Source organism: Anopheles gambiae, chromosome 2 (genome assembly GCF_943734735.2).
Source record: "Anopheles gambiae chromosome 2, idAnoGambNW_F1_1, whole genome shotgun sequence".
In the NCBI taxonomy this organism is placed as follows: domain Eukaryota; kingdom Metazoa; phylum Arthropoda; class Insecta; order Diptera; family Culicidae; genus Anopheles; species Anopheles gambiae.
The window spans coordinates 30849892-30872171 of NC_064601.1; the positions used below are offsets into that span (position 1 = coordinate 30849892).

General features: G+C 49.9%; 4 protein-coding genes across 4 annotated transcripts in view; 1 reads left to right on the forward strand and 3 right to left on the reverse strand.

The window, feature by feature from the left end:
- The window catches only part of LOC11175563 (uncharacterized protein DDB_G0271670), a 59639-nt gene extending 45178 nt beyond the window's left edge, over positions 1-14461 (forward strand). The window contains exons 3-6 of the mRNA XM_061647634.1: positions 2404-2484; positions 2623-2684; positions 12335-12564; positions 12654-14461. Coding sequence (XP_061503618.1) covers positions 2404-2484; positions 2623-2684; positions 12335-12564; positions 12654-12943 — 663 coding nt within the window. The 3' untranslated portion in view covers positions 12944-14461. The remainder of the gene's footprint in view (positions 1-2403; positions 2485-2622; positions 2685-12334; positions 12565-12653) is intronic.
- LOC1272951 (elongation factor-like GTPase 1) lies at positions 1373-22172 on the reverse strand. Its single transcript, XM_311881.5, has 3 exons — positions 19520-22172; positions 19327-19440; positions 1373-2002 (listed from the first exon to the last, which is right to left on the reverse strand). The coding sequence occupies exons 1-3, from the start codon at positions 21996-21998 to the stop codon at positions 1629-1631; spliced, it is 2967 nt and encodes a 988-aa protein (XP_311881.4). The 5' UTR covers positions 21999-22172; the 3' UTR covers positions 1373-1628.
- LOC11175758 (uncharacterized) lies at positions 9479-11175 on the reverse strand. Its single transcript, XM_003436302.2, has 2 exons — positions 10559-11175; positions 9479-10470 (listed from the first exon to the last, which is right to left on the reverse strand). Exons 1-2 carry the CDS (start codon positions 10656-10658, stop codon positions 9536-9538), a joined length of 1035 nt encoding a protein of 344 aa, XP_003436350.2. The 5' UTR covers positions 10659-11175; the 3' UTR covers positions 9479-9535.
- Positions 15765-18816, reverse strand: LOC1272952 (pre-rRNA 2'-O-ribose RNA methyltransferase FTSJ3). Its single transcript, XM_311882.6, has 2 exons — positions 16246-18816; positions 15765-16173 (listed from the first exon to the last, which is right to left on the reverse strand). The coding sequence occupies exons 1-2, from the start codon at positions 18615-18617 to the stop codon at positions 15897-15899; spliced, it is 2649 nt and encodes an 882-aa protein (XP_311882.6). The 5' UTR covers positions 18618-18816; the 3' UTR covers positions 15765-15896.
- Positions 22173-22280: the final 108 nt, after the last annotated feature.

Consider the following 22280-nt stretch of genomic DNA (forward strand, 5'->3'; position numbering starts at 1 on the left):
TAGCAAACATGGCAAACCCGCGCCGACTGTGCGCCGTGGGTGAAATCATGCGCATTTCCAAAACTTCCGTCCATTTGGCTCTTCGTTTCGTCCACCTCAGCTCAGCGTGATTTGTGCGATTCTGGTGCGTCTGCCTCCCGCCATATCAAGATAGCGTCATATCAACGTAGACGGTAACGCAGACGGGAAACCTCCGTGTCTTACCGGTGCGCAGGGATGGAACGTTTCCCACCATACCATTCGTACCAGCGGCGTACGGCAACGAAAGCGAAATCACTCTCTTGCGCGCAGTTTCACCGTGTCCGCATTATTTCTTCTTCCCCTCTCATGTCATTTCCCGTCTCCCGAGTCGCTCGATTTGCCCGCACGGAGGAGATGCGCATGTAAATCCGTGCATCGATACGTGAAAGTGAAACCAATCAAGACGAACACAACGCAGCTTTATCTACGGTGGCTACCCGCTCCCGCTTATCCATTCCCATTTCCGACCGATGGGAAAATCGGGGAAAATGCCAACGAGTCGCGCGTGTGGGAATGGGATGCTACCGCTTTTGTTGCTGCTGCTTGCCGTACACTTACACGCTACACACGATCTTGTACGGTTTGCCATCGTCGTCTTCCTAATTGACATACTCAACGCATATGTGTGCGGTTGAAACCATTGTCGTCGCACCGCAACCAATGTACGTGTAATTAGTCGGAAGCACCTCCAGTCTGCAAACAGGCGGGATCGTATCACAGAACACTACCATTGGACCATGTTGGTTTTGCACAGTCCACGGAGAAGGAAAGCGAAAAGCTTCTTGTCACAAGGGGAAAGTCATGGTGTGGAAATACGATCCACCGGGGAAAACCTCACAGCAAACCCACGACCCCGGGGCTGCAGTTGATGGAAAACTACACCACACACTACACACTGTGACGGGAACCGTGTGTGAGCTTTAAGAAATTTTCTTTAAAGGTTAACCTAGGTCAGATGCCCCTCTTAACCCGAAAAGATCCCATCGCCATCAAGCGACGAACGTGCGCCATCGTCGACGCGGTGACGATGGTGGTTTGATCTATTTTACACGCTTTCGTGTTCGGTTTCGCTGAGGATCGCCTTTCGCTGATTTGCTGAGGATCGAAACGACAGAACATCCACCCACCCACCCACGGATATAGTTATGTCTGCGGTTGATTAGCAGCACATCCCCTCCACCGGTTGTGCTTTTCTTGCCCGGTTGTGTTGGCTCGGTCACAGCACGTCCAACCCCGTACGCTTTGGCCTTCTTTTTCTTCTCCCCGTTCCCTATTAGTTGGAAACGAATCTATAATAAACCGTGTTGCGATTTCGCGTTCTCAATACGTGGCCGTTAAAAGGAAAAGTCACTTTGCTGATCGTACTGTAACCGAGCATCCATTACGGCACTGACTTTAAATCAATTATGTTAAGGATTAACTGCTTAAATTTTTCAGAAATAGGTAAAACAATCCACAAAACTACCTGCACTATCCCTGTGCCAAAAGAATGAACTATCCTTTTTCTTGTTGTGCTTCAAAAAAGTATCGCTGTCGGGTTCGCTTTACGGCTTCTTCTTTCTAAACCGCTTCTCAAACAGCCCCTCCAAAGAAGGAGCACGCTGCTTTTACTTATTTTTCGATAGCGTCCGCTGCTTTTCCGCAAACTCGACCAGCTTCTTCTCCACCGGCAAACCCTTCCGTTCGCGTATCGCGTCCATGTAGACGCGGGCCACGTTCGTAAAGTCGGCCTTCTCGCCGTACTGCAGGTACTCCTCCTCGGTCGACGGTACCCAGTGCGGATCGATCTCGACCGTCTCCCAGTGGCTGAAGACGAGCTGTGGCATCGCCAGGCCGGACGTTTGCTTGCGTATTTCGGTTGCGAAGTTAAACGACTCGATCACCGGTATGACGGCGGTCACGTCGAACTGGCCGCTGCCCTCGATCAGATCCGCCGACTGGATGCGCCCGTGCCGCCGCCCTATCACGGCGTACAGTTTTCCTATTGAGACAGGAAGATAGAAAAAGAGAGAGATAAATGTGTAATTAGTGATGGTATAGGATAAAGTTGATAGCATCAGCTACTCAAAACAATATGCACAGAGCAGCGAGTGGGATATTTCAGTTAAGTTCGGTGGCAATGGTTTCCATGTGTGTAGTTCTTTTCTTCTTTCTCAAGAATTCCCGTTAATGCTTCCAACTCATGCCTACACACGCCAAGAAACAGCATCTAAGCCAAATGCCAAAAATAAACTTGCCACACACACCCACACGCACACCTAATGAGGAGATCCTCGAAAATCAAATTCATGTTCCATGCTGCACCAGAATGCGCAGCAGAATTAGCCGATAATGTTCACCTTTCCTCACATTTGTTTCCTTTTTCTTTGCTTTCCATTTTAGACTGGCCTCGCACCCACCAAGTACCATTATTACCCACACAATCAGCATATATACTTCCTGCCCGAGTGCGCCATCCAGCAGGTAAGCATTGGCGCAGCGCTCGCGCACACAAACACACCGTTAGCCTTCATCTGCTGCCGTGTTCTAATCAATATTCTATTTTTTGCCTTCATTTCTCATTTCTCATTTTTCCCAACCATCCACCGGGTCCGAGAACAGGTCTGCAATGCTGTATACGTGCGTCTGAACTACACCCAACCACTGTGTGCCTGCCCGCCGAGGTAAGTTGTTGTTCGCCAACCACCACCACCAAAGGGCAACAGTCCCTTGCGGGATGGGTTGCGCGCGTTGTTCCGTGTGTTCAGTTTTCCCATTTTCAAAACCCAGAACCCATCACCCATCGCTTAGTCGAAACCGATTAAAACATTCTTCGTAATCAGTAACGAGAGCGTCTAGAAAGACGGCCATGCAGGAGGTAGAGTCGTTCGCCCCATCAATTGACATGACTGGTGAAAATGGCTCTTCCCGCAACGCTCACAACAGATATGTTGATTTCGATGCGCCTCCATCGGAGTCATTGAACTACCCCCACTGGCAGCGAATGCCCACAAGTGACCTCGGGACGACGAGAGACGTCGGAATTTGTAGATCAAGGTCTTTCCCGGGCCCCCGAAAGCTCAAGGCTGTGGAGCTTGCCGAGACAATCACCCCATACCGAGGGATGGTTGTGAATGGTTGATTAATTTCCAATTTTCCGCGATTTTGTTTTCTTTTCACGACAAAATCGAGTTCCTTAGAACCCCCAAAAACTATCGCCCCACAAACCCCGCCATCTGGCTCTGGCCGATCGAAATTGTGTTGGTGTGTGAACAAAAACCCCAAACGATTCTCCAGCGCTTACGAGGGTGGAACGCAGACGCAGCCCGCCACACACGTAATTGGGGTTTTCACTTTCCGCACCGAAACGCCGTGACCGTGGGTCGGTCGGCAGGGGCTTGGTGGGATCGTCATTCCCCGCCATGCCGGAAGAAGGCGTCTGCCGGGCCGTGAAGCGCATCGCCAATCGGTCCCACAGTGGCTCCTGCCCCTTGGGCAGCGGGAAAGGGAAGGGGGGGGGGGGAGGGCGGCAGTGCCTCACGGTCACGGCGGATGAGTGCAGAAAGCAATTACCCTCATCAATCATGCTTCGAAGCTTTCCCGGGTGCTTCGGTCTTCGGACTGCGTCAACCCAAACGCAGCAAACTCGTTCGCAAAGCTCGCGCGTCTCATTATGCTTTGGTGCAACTAAACTAAACAAGCTGCTAAACATGATGTATGACAGGCGCACCACCGCACATCGCGCACGATCGCCCTCGTGGCTCACAGCACAAAAAGCCCTATTGCGAAGAGAAGAGCTATTGGCACAAACAAAAGGCAGCAAAGCAAGCAGGCACAGCAAAAGCATGCTCTGGGAGGTTACAGTTATTGGAGTTTATTGAATTTCTTACACCGGTGTGGGGAATGCATGAGAGACGTGTATGTGTGTGTATCAAGTGTGTCTGGTGCCGTTGTGTGTTTACAACAAAAGCGGGAAAAGAACCCATAAATCGTTTCTACACGGTAATCGAATTAGTGTCGGACAGGTTTATCGCACAGGTCGTGCCCAGACCTCAGTGAGACGATGCGAGGGGATGGGAGGAAGGGTAAACACTGCACACTGGATGATTTCAATGAACCTTTCTGCACCAGCGCCCGTGTCGATTATGCGTCGTGTGATCGATTTCATTACTCCCAGGCAGAAAGTGTGTACTTGTCGGGGAGAGGTTTAAAATGTCACACGTTGCAGGGTTTCTCTTTAGATTTCAACACTTTCTGCCATTGACCACAATGTGTTTGATGTGGGTAGACCATCGCGGCTTAAATTATGACTTTTTATACTTTAGTCCGTAGCCCGCTTAAGGTGAATTTTCTGTTTTAAGGCAAATGTGATTAGACTGTCTAGATTCCCTAAGCAGGATTTACAGGATGGCAGGTCGCAGAAATATATTATTCTGCAGCGAAAGAAGATGATTGCTAAACATTTCATTTTTGGATACTGAATACTAGCAACATATTTGGTAAGTTTCCTCAACATCTCCACTATTCCCAAAGAAGTAGAGAGGAATCTTATATTGCCCGGAACTAAATTGTAGATTCCTTAACAACTTCAAGGTAGATTCTTGAAACTTAGGGAATGGATGTTTACATTGGATGTTTCAAGAGCATAAGTGTGGCATAGGGGATCCGTTTGTTTTGATACTGTAGACTGTTGGTGTCGTGAATTTACATTTTTGCAGCGATTTCCAGCTATCAAATATTTCTGTTTTTACCCTAAGATATATCATGTGTAATTGGAGAATCCATCTAACAAGAAAATATCGATGTTTATGTAACGAAATCCCATCAACGATATTGGAAATAATTACAAAAGTGTAGAGATGTATAGAGAAACCTGGCAAGTTACATATCGTACCTAAATTTTAACATTATAAATAATACTCAAGCTAAAAAAGTGATACTTCTACATCCAGTACTCCAGCAATCTCACTTCATCGTACTAAAGATCCATTACCGGATCGTGTTAGCAACTTCTAGCCACCCTCCTCGGTTAGCATTACAACTGATCAGCCGACTCGCCGACTCGCCGTTACCCGCACCCCGGCAATCCTTAGCAAAAACGACATTAACATTCTTCTTCTCATTATCCGAATTGAAATGTTTATTACTCGTTTATAGGGCCGTGTAAGAATTTCTAGTGCTAGTGCACGACACGACATGCGCTCCGGTTACATGTTCTATTCCCTTTACGAAACAGCACCGTTCGCCCGGGAGCATCAGCAGGGGTCACGTATTTAATTAAATCACCAGGAAACACGATCACGATGTAAATTCCCGCACAGGAACAAGCATTTTTGGGGGGCAGGCCACCTTCTAAGCTAATGCACGACTGTCCCAGGAAAGCCAGAGCCAGTGGCGAGCAAATGACAACGGTTCAAGCCACCGGGAGGAGCCTGGAATTCAAATTTCCATTCCACCGTTTCGGTTCATCCACTAACAATGCAATTCCGTTAAAATCTATATTTCGGATACCGATGGGCACCACCTTGTGAGGCCCAGCTTCCCGTCCCGGAGGGACAGCTAGTACGAGAATGTGGTGCCGTTGTAATGAAGCACAACCTCCTTCCTCTTTGGAACCCCTGCCAGCTTCAATTATGTACCGGGCACACACGGGGAGGCCAAGGGTGTGAGCGTATCGAATGCATGGAACACGCGGGGACATACTTCTGCTGGAAAATGTGCCTCAGCTTGACATTGCAGGTCGTCCCACCGGACAAGGGGTAACATTGTTCCCTAGCCCTAGCGAACCTACGAACCACAACGAACGCTAATGTCTAGGTAATATGCAATATTTTCTCCCCTCTCGATGGTGCCTGTCGTTCCCTGTTGGTTGTTCGCGACATCTTCACGATGCCGATCGATGGTAAAGCCAGAATAAGAACACGATCGGCCGCGAGGTCCGCGATGGCACGCTTTCTTACACCATCGTAGCTGTGCCCTGTGCATAATGAATATGCGCTGAACACGGGTAGCCTCATTTCCCACCTGGCTGATTTAGATTCGCGTTCACTGTCCACTGCAGGGAGGCCAGATCCAGACACAAACCTCCTAACCTCCCCACACATGTGTCAGCCACGGAAGCTTTTGAGCAATGGGTCATGGTGTGAAGCAGGCACGATTTACACGACCATGATTACAGTCAAACAAGCCGTTTGCTTGCTATTACCATGGTCAGTAACCGACAAGCAGCTGTGTCTTTTTGCCGTGTATCTTTTGCTGCTGATGATGATCTACAAAAACGTACACCATTTTTCGGGCGCCATTCGCGTTGGGGTTTGCTTCTATATTAACATATCCGTTACTGACCCGAGAAGGAATTATTACCCAGAGCACCAACCCCCTCCTTTCTTCAGTAGCTCATTTTGCCGGATCGTTTGCCGGCCGCATGGCTGAAGATTACACACCCGTTGGCTCATGTTCGCTGATGCATCGCCCGATTTAAGCCAGGCCATCGATCCTCTGGTATCGTTTTTCGTCTGTGCGAGCAAGTGTGACTTCAAAATGCAACAAAAACGAACAGGTTCCGAACAACAACAAACCAATTCATCTAAGATTAGCCCAGCTATGCTTGGGCAGTGTTGGGCTAAGCATACCAATTAAACTTAGTGTCGGACTTCAAACCAACGACGACCTCGCTCGAACTCGGGAGAAGAATTTATTTACGGGGGGGGAAAACTTGGAGGCTCTCCTGCGATAACTTGCAAAATTTACAAGTCCGCGTCGGCGCACGGGCACCTCGGTCATGTTTTGCTATCGGAACCTATCGATCGATCCATGCGCTTTCGTGCGCGGAATTGTTAACAGCACTCATTAAAATAAATCGCAGCGGAATTTAATCACCCGTGTCTAATCGCACACTAATCCACATTGGATCATTGCCACAGTTTACACATAAATTAACACTCGTACAGCAGTGAAGTGAAGAGTGAGCAGAGAAAGCAAACAACAAACACACCACATTTGTTTGGCCATCACATTGCAAGCAGTCGCTTAACTGCGTCCTTTAGCTTTGCTTTGTAGCGAGAGTGTTGTAAAAATCAATTGCCCCCGCTGAACACCACGCGGGAGGGCATCATCACAGGACAATAAAAACTGCATGCCGAGAGTTTTTTGTTTATCCATCACACACACACACACCACCAAATCATACACTATCAATCATTTTAACCCCGTTTGCGATCACCACCATGCTGTCATTCAACGAGCGACGGGAAGAAAAAAGGCATAAGATCCACCCTTCAATATCTTCCTGTCATTTACATCCCCCTGAGTGTTGTTGATTGCACCACCTTGGCGTGGTGTTTGCAGCGCAAAGTGAAGGTCAAACTGAACCTGTACCTCACTCACATCGATCAATGCACAAAGCGGGAGTATGATCAGCGCGGCTGCACGTAACAAAAGCTCTTTTCTGCTTACGCAGCGTCCTCGTCCGGGCTAATGATTACGCTAAAATAATAATCTCATTGGCAACAAATTTCCCTCCACCCAGGGAGGGTGGTACTTTCTCCGACCGTAACCGCCCGATGGTGTGACCTCCCACCGATGAGGGAATCTAAGCGAACCGCTCGGACCCTTCGACTGTGTAAACTCTAATGATTTCCATTCCTGCAATCGCGTGTACAATAATCACCCGCAAGGGTTGCAAGCTCATTAAGCCCGTGGGGTGGTAAAGCGGAAAGAGATAAATGCAACCGATTGACACAGCCAAGCAAATGTTAGCGAAAAGTGTGTCCGTGCGGGGAGTCATCGGAGTCATCGAAACATTGTACTTATCTTGTTATGCCTTTTTTGATTAATTAATTCCATTGCGTTAACTGTTTGCCTCGGGAGTTCAAAGCGTTGAAGGAGTCAAATGTTTGCTTTATCTTTGCGGCTTGCAACTCGCATGTACAAACTCATGCAAAATAAGTTTAACTTTATTAAAAAAATGCTTAATGTAAAAGCATTATTCAATTATCGCCCATCGGTGCAGGAAGATTTCAGTCCATTTCTTATCGGTTGTGATTGAACATTTCCCAGCGGAGCTGCAAATCGGAAAGATCCATTTAATAATCAAACTTCCCCTTACTTTGGCAATTAGGGGTCGAGGAGGAGAGGAAGTTCGCTCCAAAAACTTTCCACCAGCAGCACCTCTACAACAAAAAATTGTTTCATTTCCCTGATGTGGTGTGTTCGCATTTTGTTATTCGCATTATTTCATTTGTGCGATTATTTTGCTCTGCTTCTCCGTCTCGCGATCGTGACCCACCCACCTCCCTTCATCCCCAGCCAGCAGACAACAATTCACTCACGGCAAATCATAATCGAATCGAATTGCACTCGATCGATATGCAAAAATTTCTCCCTTCGGACCACGCGGGGGGAAAATTGGGTTCCGACCGATCGGACGAGGAGTGGCCGAACATTTTCCAAATTTTCATTGGTTTGTCCATGTGTCTGCATTTCTGTGTATGTGTGTGTGTGTATGTGTATGGAGGGAGGTAAATTGGTTGCAATAACCGCGTCCCGGGGCCAACCGGGTTACTGGGCCTGCCGGATCGGAAAAATCATCCACCTTCCGGCCCGGTGCGTGTAAAGTGTGTAAGGGAGGCGGGGAGAGAGAGAAAGAAAGGGGTAGCACGAAAATTTTCACCATCACCCCCACATATGTGTGTGGGTGTGTGTGTGTGTGTGTGTGTGGACAGCACGGAAAGAATATGGTACACGCACCTGTGCGCTGATCGGGCACGAGTGATTAAATTCCACCGACGATCGATCATATTTCGATTGCTGGTGGGTAATGATGATCCCCCGATCGCAATCGGAATCAATGACCGGAAGTAAGTGGTTCGATTGGCCGAGTCCGGTAAATTTCGGTGACCTGAAATTCCAGCCCCTCACACACACACACACGGTGGCCGCATCAGTTTCCGATCAACGATCGACCACCAAACAGCGAGGCAAAAGTTAATGAACATTAGAGGGCAACAGAGCGCCCGGCCAGCGCCAGTTTGAAAGCGGTCAATTAATAATTGGCTCACAATGTGTGTGTGCTACTATCTTGATCGCTTCACCCACGTGTGCTTATGTGTGTGGGAAGGTAGAAGCTGAATTTCCCGCACCGCATGGGGATCGCTTACACACCAGCGAGATGATCTGATTGTGAGCAGCGAGCGATACTTTCGATTCAATTGTGCACCGTATGGAGACGCGCTTTGCTTTCCATGCGGCGTGTGTAGCTTTCTAATTTCAACAAACTACGCACTCCTATACTTACACTGATAATATATCTATTCCGAACAGCCGTGCGTCCGTTACACACCTTTACGCGTAACGGCTTCAACCTTCAACGGGCAAGGTTTAATGTCTACCGGGTCTGCCGAGTCTTAGTACCGACCCCGGGCGCGTCTAGACGGAACATGTTGTTCACAGAAAAAAGGGGGGGGGGGGAAAAGCACCGTTCTTCGGGCATACAGCATAATTCTTAAAACTTTATTTCAACTACCATCGCCCTCCCTCAGTATCTTAGCAGCGTTGTTGCCACCCAACCGAACACCAGCGAAAGGAACAAACATTCGATGGCACTTCGTCCGGAAGCGACCGACTTGCTGCTGCGCTGCACTGGTACGGCGGCAGCGGCACCGTTCAGCCGCGGATGGATCTGTATCGGTGGCCCGTTCGGGTTATAATCGGCCCGCAGTGGCACCTTCACCCGTCCCGGGACGCCCATCACGTTTGAGGGTATCGTGCGGCACTTGCTGGCCGTTTTCCATCCCTCGCAGATTTTGGTCGTCGCGTACGTGCAGCCCATCTGGTAGTGCCACATCACACCAACCGTGTAGTTGACCTGGAAGCACTGGAAGTCCGGCGCTGGGCCCGGGTACGGTACGTTGCGCAGGGTCGGATTGGAGGACGTTAGGAATAGATGCGTTGAGTTGACGAGCGAGGTCGTGCACGGGGCGGACGGGCTGCGCAAACACTCCTCGTAGTTTCCGGTCGAGTGACATATTTTGCAGTTCAGTGGTTGGGTGCTGTGCTGCGCTGGTACGGCGGCAGCGGCACCGTTCGGGCGCGGATGGATCTGTATCGGTGGCCCGTTCGGGTTATAATCGGCCCGCAGTGGCACCTTCACCCGTCCCGGTACGCCCATGACGTTCGAGCGAGTCGTAAGACACTTGCTAGCCGTTTTCCATCCCTCGCAGATTTTGGTCGTCGCGTACGTACAGCCCATCTGGTAGTGCCACATCACGCCGACCGTGTAGTTCACCTGGAAGCACTGGAACTCCGGCACTGGGCCGGGGTACGATACGTTGCGCAGGGTCGGATTGGAGGACGACAGGAACAGGTGGGACGTGTTGACGAGCGAGGCCGTGCACGGGGCGGACGGGCTGCGCAGACACTCCTCGTAGTTTCCGATCGAGTGACATATTTTACAGTTCAGTGATGCCAATCCTGCCACAACGTGCCCAATGGGGAAGGGGTGAAATATCAATGCAGCAACAGTAGGGGAAAGGGTTTAGTTACTCCACACAACACCTACCACTGCCAACGAAGCATGCTGCCACGAGCAGCGCCACCACGAGGAGGCGCCCAGCGCCTAACGTAACACGGTTTTGGAGAGACTCTTGTCTGGAAGCCATCTGGCGAAAAACTGTCACCACGGGCAGTTCGCTTCGAAAGGCAACGATCGACGAGAGTCCCGAAAAACTGGCGCACCATTGCCACAAACGAGCGTTTCACCAATACTGTGGTGTTGCAGCGTTTGCACAGCCGGTTGTTCGTCGTTGTTTTGAACACCGGAATGTCAACAGGAAAACTGAGCCGCATGAATCATGTCTGAAGATGACGAAGGTTGTAACACACACACTTAGTGAGTGTTACGCACAAATATCATCTTTACGCTACAATTGGTTAATATGTGTTAAGATTTCAACCAAGCTGACATACGTGAAGATTCCGTGCAAGAGAGCTTCGGTTTCGGTTTACTAATTGGTTCATTGGATCAATTACAGTGGCAGAAGTTTCTTTAAGCGGATTCTCGCTCTCGAGCAAATTTTGGTGGAAAACTGACTTGAACCTCATAACATGAACAACATTTCATCATATTTTGTTTACAAAGATCCTTATCAATCGCTTTTTTTTAAGACCCTATCACATTGGGGAATTTGGAATGGAATTGGTAGTCTAAATGGTGTTTGATAGCTTTTATCTCGCCAGGAAAAATGAAGTGATCCAAAACAACGTAGATTCTGTCACGAAGGATAATTCCACTGTCAAGGCATTTGTTTTTTAGAAAGAAACACATAAAGCAGTTCCGAAAGTGTCTTTGCTAAACAACTCCTTCAGTAAAATATTGTTTTAAATAGAAAGATAGATTTAACATAAAATTCCGTTCCATAATTCCGAGCGTGTTATTACATTAGCGAAGCGGATTTGGCTATCAAATGTGGTCAACGACAGATGATGAATTCCTGAATTATTCCTGTACTGGAATAGGGCCTTAACAGCTCTGTCGCGGATGAATTCTGAATCTAAACAAAAAACTAACTGTCCCCATTTCCAACGCTTAGATGTGTGTGGGATGCGTTCTGGAATCTGCTGACGGTGTCCGGTGTCGTGTTGACCAACGGCTGCATCGGCAACTCCCTACCATCGGCTCGCTACCGCGCCGAGTCAGCAGATTCCTGACGCGCGTGTATTTCTTTATTATTATTATTGTTAAGAATAATTGTTCTGCCTCTAATTAGATTAAAATTATCCGCAGATATGTTGAATTCATTTCGATAACTCTAGATCTACAAAATTCATGAGCTATTTGAGCGTAAACGTAACACATATAATGACGATGTCTCCGTCAGCACTCTTTATCAGCTGTTTTTACCAAACATCAACTCGTTATAGCCTTACACGAATTATTTTTTTTATCATTATCAACAATTTGACATCACACGTTTGAGGTGGGAGCCTACCGATATAAAAAGTTGTTAAAAAAAACAGATGACCCTATAACAATTTCTGTCACTGTATAAACCGGTAACGACGGCAGCGCCTAAGTAAAACAAGCAATTCCAACAGAAGGAAAAAACAACATTCATTAACGGCACTTACAACACCGCTTTATCAGCGCATCTCTCAGCAAGCTATCGTATGGTCCTTCACCCATTCCACCCCGTCTGATCACCCCCCCTTCACGAGAGCCAACGCGATCCAAACACACATCCCCGGGACAAGCCCTTTGCTGCGCGCGCTGGTGTAATTATTCTTCACTCACGATCATCTTTTTTGTTTCGCCGTCTTTTTTTTATCTTCTACCCAGATACCGCGATCCATGCTCGGCTAGTCTGAACGAGGACGACAACCACACGATCAAGCTGGTGGGCAATCAGCAGAAGCGCGCCATTACGCTGGCGAAGACGTGCGAAAACACGAACGAGCTGCGGGACTGCCGCGCCCCGAAGGACTGGTCCATCCTAGCGCTCCAGAACACCCGGACGGGCAAGTCGCACTATCTGGTGATCTGCAAGTGTCCGCCCCACTATCGGCTCGGTAAGCAGCAGAGCTGGGAAAGGGAGAAGCCTCCATACGGTGCTAATCGAATGTTTGTCTCTTTTACCATTCCCACCCGCAATACACAGAGGGACCGCTGGCGCACGATCAGCCAACGTACGCCGGGCTGCCCGGTATCAACGTGTACGGTATGCTGTGCGTACCGCCGGAAACCTCCAGCTACTACGCCTCGAAGCCGGCGAAGACGCCCGCCAGCAGCACGTACAACAAGTGGAAGGTGCCGTCGCGGCAGCCCGTCTCATCGTACCGTGCGAACTCTGCCGCCATCACGGCCGCCACCGAGGACACGCAGACCGAGTCGGTATCGTTCCGGACGTACCAGAACATCACGGACGGCACAGTGGGCAGCGAAAATTAAGGGCCAGAGGATGTTACAATCCGTCAGCAGACAAACACACACACAAAACGACAAAAAAACCCCATGGGGAAGACGACCACCCTTGTCCGCTTTTAGGGAAGCTATAGTAAGGGGGTAGCGGATACACAGGCGACTGTCCATTCCTTCCATATGTTTTCCCCCCCTTTCTCCATTATGATCATCCACCTGCATTAGTTGTAATACCTTCATATACTTTACATGTAGCTCGCTCCCAACGAAACTGGCCAGCCTGGTTGGGCGGCCTTGGGTTTCGGACCCGCGCTCCCTTTATTTATTTATTGATCAATACGATTACTAGCTGTACGGATATTCCACGTGTCTGCGGCCACGTCCAGTAGTGTTACAAACCTAGCCGCACTTTTAATCCGCGCAAATCGCCAAGCCGCTACATACGAAAACAGTTACACATCGGGCGCATAAAACGGTTCCGGATCGCGACCACGCACCGGGCCGACGCCATCCGGGAATCGTTTTATCTACCGATTCCGATGTACGGTACAACTTTAAGGACAGGATTAAGCAAACGGTTTGCACCCTGACTGACTGACACGTAAACATACAGCAGCAGCAGTAGCAGCATTTGGGCGGCTTAGGCTCCGGCAGCGAACGGGAAACTCAGCCAGCAATCCGAACACGAATCCACGATTATCTCGTTCTTTTCATCGCTACTGCGCCCACAAGGCCTACTCAAACACAGTCACCGGGACTGGAATGAGGGAGGGAGAAAGGGGGAGAGAGGGAGGATGGATTTTTAACCGAAAAAAACACACGCATACACACACAAATGCATGTAATATTTAGCAATCCTCCGATTTTAGGAGCGCAGCAGGCTTTTACTATGCTTCACGTAACATGGCGACCAGTGATGGAAAGAACGAGGTGCGTGTGTGTGTGTGTGTGCAATGGGCAAATGTTTCCCGCTTTGGATGCTGCACGCGTTCTGCCCCGCACATTGCTTTGCTAATCTTGCTTATTTATTATCATTACTTTATTCGAGACTATTTATTGCAAACTCTTATCTTTTAATTTAACCACACACCATCATACCAACCAACACGCGCACACGCCCGCGCTCGGAAAAGGAAAATGGGAAATTGATCGGGCAATAGTAATGCCCGCATCCGGGGTTGACCGGGTTTGTTTTAAAAGGAAGCGGTTTTTGTATTACCGTAGAGAGAGAACATTCTCTTTTTTTTCTTAGCCTGCCAGTGTGCTGCAATGCTGGTTTTCGAGTAGACAGTTTGGGAGGATTTGTATCCTCTTTAACTGTGTTTTTGTTCTTTCTTTCTTTGTAAATAGTATACGATTCCGCGTAAAATAAAGTAAAAAAAAAACAGAAAAGGATTCTAGAGAGCGGAAAGCGCGTTGGTAAGCATACACATTAAAGAATGCTCGAAGAAGAAGCATCGCGAAAGGTGTGTTTGAGTTCGGTATAGAGCGGAGCCGAACCGAATTTTACTGGACACGTTTCTACCACTATGATTATGCACACACACACAACAAAATGGTGAACTAGAAGCAGTAGAGCGATAAGAATGGAAACAAATAATTGAAGTAGTGAAACAAATCCACATACCTATTTAATAACGGCGCTAGATAAGCTTAACATAATGTTAGTAGCAATACTATGAATAAAAAAATAACGATATACGAAAAAGAGCTAGACACAGCCTACTCATTTGCTCAACCCGCTGAAGGCACAATTAGCATTTGTTGGTAATTTTGTCTCCATACGTCTAATGAGCATCGAACGCACGACGAAGCAAGGGCGACCGGTGGGACCGTTTGCACACTCGAAAGAAACAATTGGAACGATTGTTCTACCTTTTACCAAACAGTACATTCTCTGTTGCAGACCATATTCTGTACACGTTACTGTTCATTGCCAGCTACAAGTCCATCGGTTTTAGTCACGCGGCGAAATACTTCCCGGACGGTAGTGTAACAGACGTTTGCGCCATGTTCCCACATTGGAGTTCCGTTGTCGTCGTACTTTTACCCCTGGCATGGAGTACAGGTAGCTGCTTTTCCCGCCTAATTGTGTCCTCGAATCCTTCCACTAATCCTTTACTGTTATGCGCTTCTTTTAAGTGCACGGTTTCAGTTGCAAGTTCTGTCAATCCGCTAACAACTACAGCAGCTGCATTGCGACCGCCGGTGAGGTAGAGTGCACCGTTGCGCTCGTTAACATGACGCACCTTTTGCTGCAACCGCACAATCCCTCCCTAGCAAAGCAAGCAGCACCGTCCGCGAGCCAGTTTCAGTGCTTTCAGGTGAACTACACTACGGCGGGCGTTTGGAACTATCATATGGGCTGTACCTTTGCCGGTAGTAACATTTGTGCAGGCTGGAAGGTGCTCAGTCAGTGCAAAGTAGCGGGCGGTAGCGATCGGAGACAGCCCGCGAACGGCAAAGCTTCCGACGGACCTACTTCCAACCGTCCAGCAGCATTGATCACTCCAACGCCGACGAGCAAAGGATCGGGGGGGAGTGGCACGACATCGAGTGCTAAATCGAACTCTTCGACCACATTAGGTGCTAACAGTTCCACTGTCCTATCCACCGTTATGCCTAAGCGCACAAGCAACGGTTCGATCGCACAGAAGGCTGCCTCGAAGGCTGCCGTCTTCTCGCCCCAAGCAGAACTACTGTTAGTAGTCTGGCTTGTGGTTTCTCTGTGGAACCATCGCTAACCCATCGAAATAGCAATAAAAGCGACACTAATTCCTACACGATTAACGAACACGCCGTATTGTTTTGCTTCCCTTTCATAATTTAAGCTACAGAATACACCTCCATGTTCCATAAATGTAGTTTTATTATTTATTTATAAGTGTTTATAGCGATGTGTTTTTTTTCTGTTTTTGCTCTCGCTATTCCTGTGTGTACACGCTCTACACTAGCAATAGAATTAACCCAACAAAAAAAACCCTTACTTCTTACGACTGCCGCCAGCCTTTGCCTTGGCATTGCCGCCTCGGCCCTTGCCCTTACCACCGGCCGCAGGTTTACCCCGGCCCTTGCCGTGTTTCTTCGAACGCTTATCCTTCGCCATCTCGGCTCGCCGATCCTTCTTCATGCGCGGGTCGACCACCTTGAACCGGCCCTCGACACCCTTCGGTCGGCGCACCTTCTTGCCGCTAACGCCCGTCTTCTTCGCCACCACGTACGTCACATCCTTCTTCTTCGCGTCGGCCTTTTTGTAGAGCCTGGGGAAGTGGTTACAACAACAGAAAACCATTAACATTTGTACAAAACAAAACGAACCTTCCAATACTTACTTCTTCAGTAGACGAATCTTCTCTTGGTTGGTGTTGTCTACGTTCTCCATGATCGTTTCCGCCTTCTTCTTGATCTTCTCCAACCGCTTGGTCGCGTGCCGCTTCTTGCGCGCCTTCGCCTCCATCACCTTCTTGATCGTGCGCACGTTGAACTCGTCCTTCGACTTGCGGTACTTCTCCACCACATCTTCCGGCACCGGCAGATGGCGCTGCATCGTTTTCAGCTCGTCCGCAACGAACCAGTCCGGCAGGTTGGTATCGTTAAACATGTACCGGTTGAACGCCGCATCGATGATATCGCGGCGCGTCTTCTTGCCCGAAATTATCATCTGTCCCAGCGCCAGCTCCTCCTCGCTCAGCTTGATCTTCTTCGGCTTGCGCACCTTCTCGGAGGACACAATCTCGAAGCCGCCCTCGCTGTCGCCACCCACCTTCTCTATCGTCTTGTGCACCATCGTACCCACTGCCTGTGCGTTCTGTGGTTCGTCCTCATCTTCCGACGAGCTGCTGCTATCGCTCGACTCGTCGCCGTCCAGCTTGTTCACATCATGCTTGGACCGGCGGCGGGCCTTCTTTCCCAGCGGTTCCGACTCCTTGCCCTTATCGGCGCCCTCCGTACCAAGCACCGTCACGCCCGCCTTCTTGTACGCCTCGATCATCTTGTCCAGATCGTAATCCACCACCTCCTCGTCGTTCGGTTGGAGGTTGTGCTTTTTGAACGCTTCCTGCTCGTACCACAGCTGTGCCCGGTGCAGCCGCTTGTCCACCTTGCTGCGGTAGTCCAGATCCGTGATCAGCGGATTGCGGTCCTCATCGTCGGACGGATCCTTCATATCTTCGTCCTCCTCGAAGCTCAGCTCCTCGTCGTCCGATTCCATCGCAAGACCCTTCTCGTCGAAGTCCGAATCTATCTCGGAATCGCTATCGGCTCGCTGGGTGGAAAGCAGCTTATCATCCTCGAACAGATCACCCTTCGTCTCGCGATCGTACCGCACGTACTCGCCATCCTCGGCACCCTCATCGTCCGACTTATCTTCTACCACAATGTCTGGCGCCTGGTCGAGGATGCTCTCCAGCTGCTGCCTGGTGCCGACGTCCTTCAGCGAAAACACCATATCCTCACCCTGCTCGGTCGGGCCGGCATCGCCCTTGATGACCATCTTCAGGCTCAGTTTCTCGTTCAGCTTTGCCCGCTCTTTGTTGGTCTTCTTGCGCATTCGCTTCGAGCTGCGCTCTTCCTCCTTCTGCAGGGTCGCAATCTCCTTCTCAATCTGCTTCAACTCCACAATCTCCTCGTCCACATCCGTTTCGTCGTCGTCGTCGTCCTTCGCTCCATCCTCGCCTTCACCCTTCTTTTTCTTATCGTCCGCTTTGTCCTCGCCAGCCTCCGTAAACTCCGGGCTGAGCAGCTTGTGCCAGCGCAACAGTTCCTTGATATCCTTACGGCCCAGGATCTTTATATCCTTGCAGCATTCCTTCAGCTCCGTCGTGGTGCGCGGGTGGTTTGCAATTGCTTCGTCCGCCTTGGTGAAGGTAATTTCTGTCACGCGGCTCAACAGGGCCAGCGGCTTGTCGCTCTGCATGTACTCCAGCGCGGTTATAATCTTACGCACGTCCGTGCTGTCGTAACCTTCCACCTTCGGTTTTTTGGGCGTTTTGCGCTCCAATTCCTTCAGAATGTTGTTCGATGAAATGTCCTTCGACTGGATGTCCAGCTCCTCGAACACATACTTCGAGTCCAAAAAGCGTGGATCAATCTTGTCCGGCGCCTTGTAGTACTGGCAGACGACGAAGATTTCGGCCGACTCCTTACGCGAAGCGGACGGTTTGGTCGCATGCACCTTGCGGAACAGCTGCTTCAGCACCCAGATCAGCGCGTTGTAGTCCTTCGAGCGGAACACCTTCGTGATGAACCATCCGCCCGGTCGCAAGAACTGCGTGGCCAGCTTGACGGCGCTAAGCGTCAGACAGACCTGCTGGTAAGCATCGTGCAGCCAGTTTTTACCCACATTCGGTGCACCATCGTTCAGCACGACGTCCACTTTCCACGTCTTCAGCTCCTTTGCCAGATCGGCCTTCGTTTTGTCGCTCGTAATGTCGCCGATCAGGCTGATACAGCCCGGCACGTTCTTGATCGGGTACAGATCCACACCGATCACGATGCTCGAGACGGGCATGTTTTGCTTTGCCACCTGCATCCAACCGCCGGGAGCGGCACACAGATCGAGACATACTTGCGACTGCTGCAAGAATCCGAAGCGTCGGTTCAGCTGAATCAACTTGAATGCGGCACGCGACCGGTACCCGGACTCTTTGGCGAGCTTGTAGAACTTATCCCGCCGATCCTTTCCTACTTTTGCCTTTTTACCCATTGTTGTGAGCGCTTAAATGAGGCTGTTAACACACAATATCACACGCACTTTGCCACAGAAGAAAGTAACACAAGCAACTTTGCACACTTTTTACCTTTCTATCGGTAAAATTGGGGAATTTTGGTCGTCGTCGCCGCTTGTTCCAATCGACAACAAACCATGTGCTCGGTTTGACAACGATGCGCAGTACGTTTGACAGCTACCAAGAAAACAAAACGATTTTGACAGGTCTCTGGCGAGGGGTAGGAATCTCATTACAGGGTTTCCCACGATTTATTGGTTGGTTCCCACGATTTATTGGTGCGTTCCCACGATTTTTTGGTCATTTCCCATAATTTTTTGGTAGCAACCCACGATTTATTGGTCGGTTCCCAAATATTATTGGTCGGTTCCCAAATATTATTGGTCGTTTCCCAAATATTATTGGTCGGTATTATATTATATTATATTTGGGAACCGACCAATAATATTTGGGAAACGACCAATAATATTTGGGAACCGACCAATAATATTTGGGAACCGACCAATAAATCGTGGGTTGCTACCAAAAAATTATGGGAAATGACCAAAAAATCGTGGGAAACCCTGTATTGACACAGTGTTGCCAGCACGTGGCAAATCCGTTTTCAAACAGATCCAATGTTCAATTTGTATTTTTAATAATTTTTAATAATAAATTAATCTAAATTTTAAAAAAACAGCCACTTACCAAGCACATCCGAGTTCACTGTTATGTTACAGCTGTACATTGGGTGAACGAGCCGTTGCGGCTGATTTTGGAAAGCCTTCTTACATCCTTCCTTAACGGCGGACATGATTTGGCCTGCAGAGTGTGAGAAATAAGCATCATTTAATTACGTTTCTTCAAATAACGTACAATCATTTCAACCACCACCACGTACCTGAAAGTGGTCCGTGAGACGCAACCGAAGCAAGATCCACTCCGATCGTCACGTCTAATTCCCAGCGTTCCACCAAAAAGCACACGCCCTGCATCGGCTCATCGCACAGCGGTCCCGCCAACGAAGCCATTTGAAACCCGTTCAAAAACGACGACTCGTACTGCGCGCGTGGATCGTCCGCCGTCTGCACGGTCGTCTCATTCTCGTACCACACGGCCGTATGCTTGAAATCCGTCCCGTTTACAAGCAAATTCGTACCACACTTTTTCGGCCCAAAGGACCAAATTCGATCGAACGGCACCGTTTCGGGCAGCAGCTGGGTCAGCCCCGCCCGAAGCTCACTGATCGAATCCTGCAGCGCCTGCGGTAGTGGTTGTTTCGCTTCGTGTGCCTTTATGTAGGCTTTCAGTACCGGTTCGTTGCTGTTTAGCAGGTCGACCACCTCCTGCGACAGTGGCATTGCTATCAGCTTGATCGTACACTGCCGGTTTGGCGTTTGAAGCGTTACCGTTTTGTCTTTCTCGCGATCCTTTGCTATTTCCTCCTCTGGATTATCCTCCGACGTCGGTACGAACGGGACGATTGTTTCCTTAAACGGTACGATCGGTTTTGACACGTTCAGCTCAATTTTTGCGTACGTTTCCTGCAGATCCTTGATGCACCGTTCCAGATGCACTTCGCCGAGCGTTAACAGCACATGCTCACCACTTTCCTGCACGCGCACCTCCACGCAAGCGTCCGCTTGATTGAGCAGCTTAAGCCCACGCACTAGCTGGGGCATTTTTTGAATATCCTTCGGCTCAACGGCCACGCGCAGGATCGGTGTCGCTATCAGGGGAAGATCGACAAACGGTGGACAGTAGCGGGTGTTGCTTAGCGTAGCCGTTTTCAACACCACGTTTTGCAGACCTCCGATACCAACGATATTACCGGCCGGCACTGCATCGACCGGTTCGAGCTGACGGCCCATCAGCAGGAACAGACTATCGATTTCGATCTCAACCAGGTGTGGATTCGCACCGGCATCGTCCGTCGTGATCATCGTACGTGGATCATACTTGGGTCCAATCACGAACACGCGCGATCCTCTTCTCAGCGTACCGCTGTACACTCTAGCAAAGGCCAGAAATATTTCCGCCTCCCCGTCACATCCACCGTCCTCAGGCTCGGTGAGCGAGAGCGCCTTCGTTAAACGTTCCAGTGTGTCCTTCGCTCCCGCTAGTGCACCGTGCTCGATAGGAAACATTTTCGAAACGAACACAATCAACCGTTCGCTGTCCGCCCGGCAACGCATAATGTCACGCTTGAGAGCTTGCGTTTCCGCCGGATATGACGCGAAGTCGGCCAACCGAGAGCAGAGCAGCTTTTCCGCCTTCATCTCGCTAATGCCGGTCGGGTTGGGGACCGTTCGGCAAACCGCACCCAGCAGCGATCGTTCCATTGGCAGCCAGCCGGCCAACAGGTTCCTCACCGGCACCCGTCCATCGGCGTGCTTCAGGTCGCGCACATTCTGCACCACGCCGCACCGTTCCGAGATGGTTCGTAGCTTCGCTTCGTCTCGGTTTTCCACCAACCCGTATATGTTCCACAGATTGTCCAGGACCAGCTGCACGAAGAGCGGCTTGCGGCCCTTTTCCGTGGCACCGGGCTCTATCGCTTTCTTGCGCGGTGAATAGAAATAGTCTCCCCATAGTGCGTTCAACAGCTCGCCACTGTCCTGTACGCCCTCCAGCTTACCGTGGTACAGCCGGGCGAAGGTTGCCAAATCGAAAGCCCATCCATCGAGCGCCGAACCAAACAGCACGTTGCCCTGCTGCGGTGTGTAGTACAGGAAGGAATCATCCGCCTCCTCCAGCGCGGATGTTTGATCCGCCGTCGTACTGATCTGTTCCCGGGCCAAAACATCCGTCGCGAACAGGTTCCCTACGACGGCGTTCACTTGCTCCAGCACCTGCGCAAGATGATGGTACGCTTCGGCCGGTTCTAGCCGCTTTTCCAGCACCAGTCGGTCGATTTTGTTCAACAGCAGCACGGTGGAAAGCTGCTCGTTGTACGCTTGCTGCAGACAGACGCGTGTTTGCGGACAAACGCCTTCCACAACGTCGACCACGATTATTGCCCCGTCGCAAAGCCGGATGGCGGTTGACACCTCGCTGCTGAAATCTACGTGGCCCGGTGAATCGATCAAGTTGACCAAATACTCTTCCTCGCCGGTGCTGTGTGCGTCGTTCGACTCGTGCCGAAAGTACAGCGCAATGCTGCTGCTCTTCATCGTGATCTGACGCTCCTGCTCGTCTGGCCGGCTGTCCATGTAGCGCAGCTTGCCAGCCAAGCGCGTGGAAATGATGCCATTGCTTGCGATCAAACTATCTGCCAGCGTGGTTTTGCCGTGGTCCACGTGGGCCAGAATGCAGATATTACGCACCTGGCTCGCGTCCTTCTGAAGGTGTGTAAGCTTCGATAAGTCCACACGCACCATACTTATGCTATGTTTAGTAATACAATGCTTTATCACAGTTTTGCCGGTCTTTGCCGCAGGTAACGCAAAAACAAACTAACTCTTGCGCCGGTAGCCGCGAAATCAACACAACAAACAACCAACCCAACCAAACAGCTGACTTTGACGCATGCTCTTCCAGCGCACGTGCTTTTGTTTTTATTTACGTTCCGAATTTGGGCGCAGTGTTGCCAGCATTTCCATTCAGTTGGTTTTATTCTTGCTTTTCTTTCAACTGGAATTTCCCCTCAGATCGCTATCCCA

What these genes read in the sequence shown, in the direction of transcription:
- LOC11175758 (XM_003436302.2), bottom strand. Translation starts at nt 10,658, where the DNA reads ATGGCTTCCAGACAAGAGTCTCTCCAAAACCGTGTTACGTTAGGCGCT. An exon ending in AGCATGCTTCGTTGGCAGTG is followed by an intron (nt 10,471 to 10,558) that starts GTAGGTGTTGTG and finishes ACGTTGTGGCAG; the next exon opens with GATTGGCATCACTGAACTGT.
- LOC1272952 (XM_311882.6), bottom strand. Translation starts at nt 18,617, where the DNA reads ATGGGTAAAAAGGCAAAAGTAGGAAAGGATCGGCGGGATAAGTTCTAC. An exon ending in AAGATTCGTCTACTGAAGAA is followed by an intron (nt 16,174 to 16,245) that starts GTAAGTATTGGA and finishes CCACTTCCCCAG; the next exon opens with GCTCTACAAAAAGGCCGACG.
- LOC1272951 (XM_311881.5), bottom strand. Translation starts at nt 21,998, where the DNA reads ATGGTGCGTGTGGACTTATCGAAGCTTACACACCTTCAGAAGGACGCG. An exon ending in GTCTCACGGACCACTTTCAG is followed by an intron (nt 19,441 to 19,519) that starts GTACGTGGTGGT and finishes CACACTCTGCAG; the next exon opens with GCCAAATCATGTCCGCCGTT. An exon ending in AGTGAACTCGGATGTGCTTG is followed by an intron (nt 2,003 to 19,326) that starts GTAAGTGGCTGT and finishes CTGTCTCAATAG; the next exon opens with GAAAACTGTACGCCGTGATA.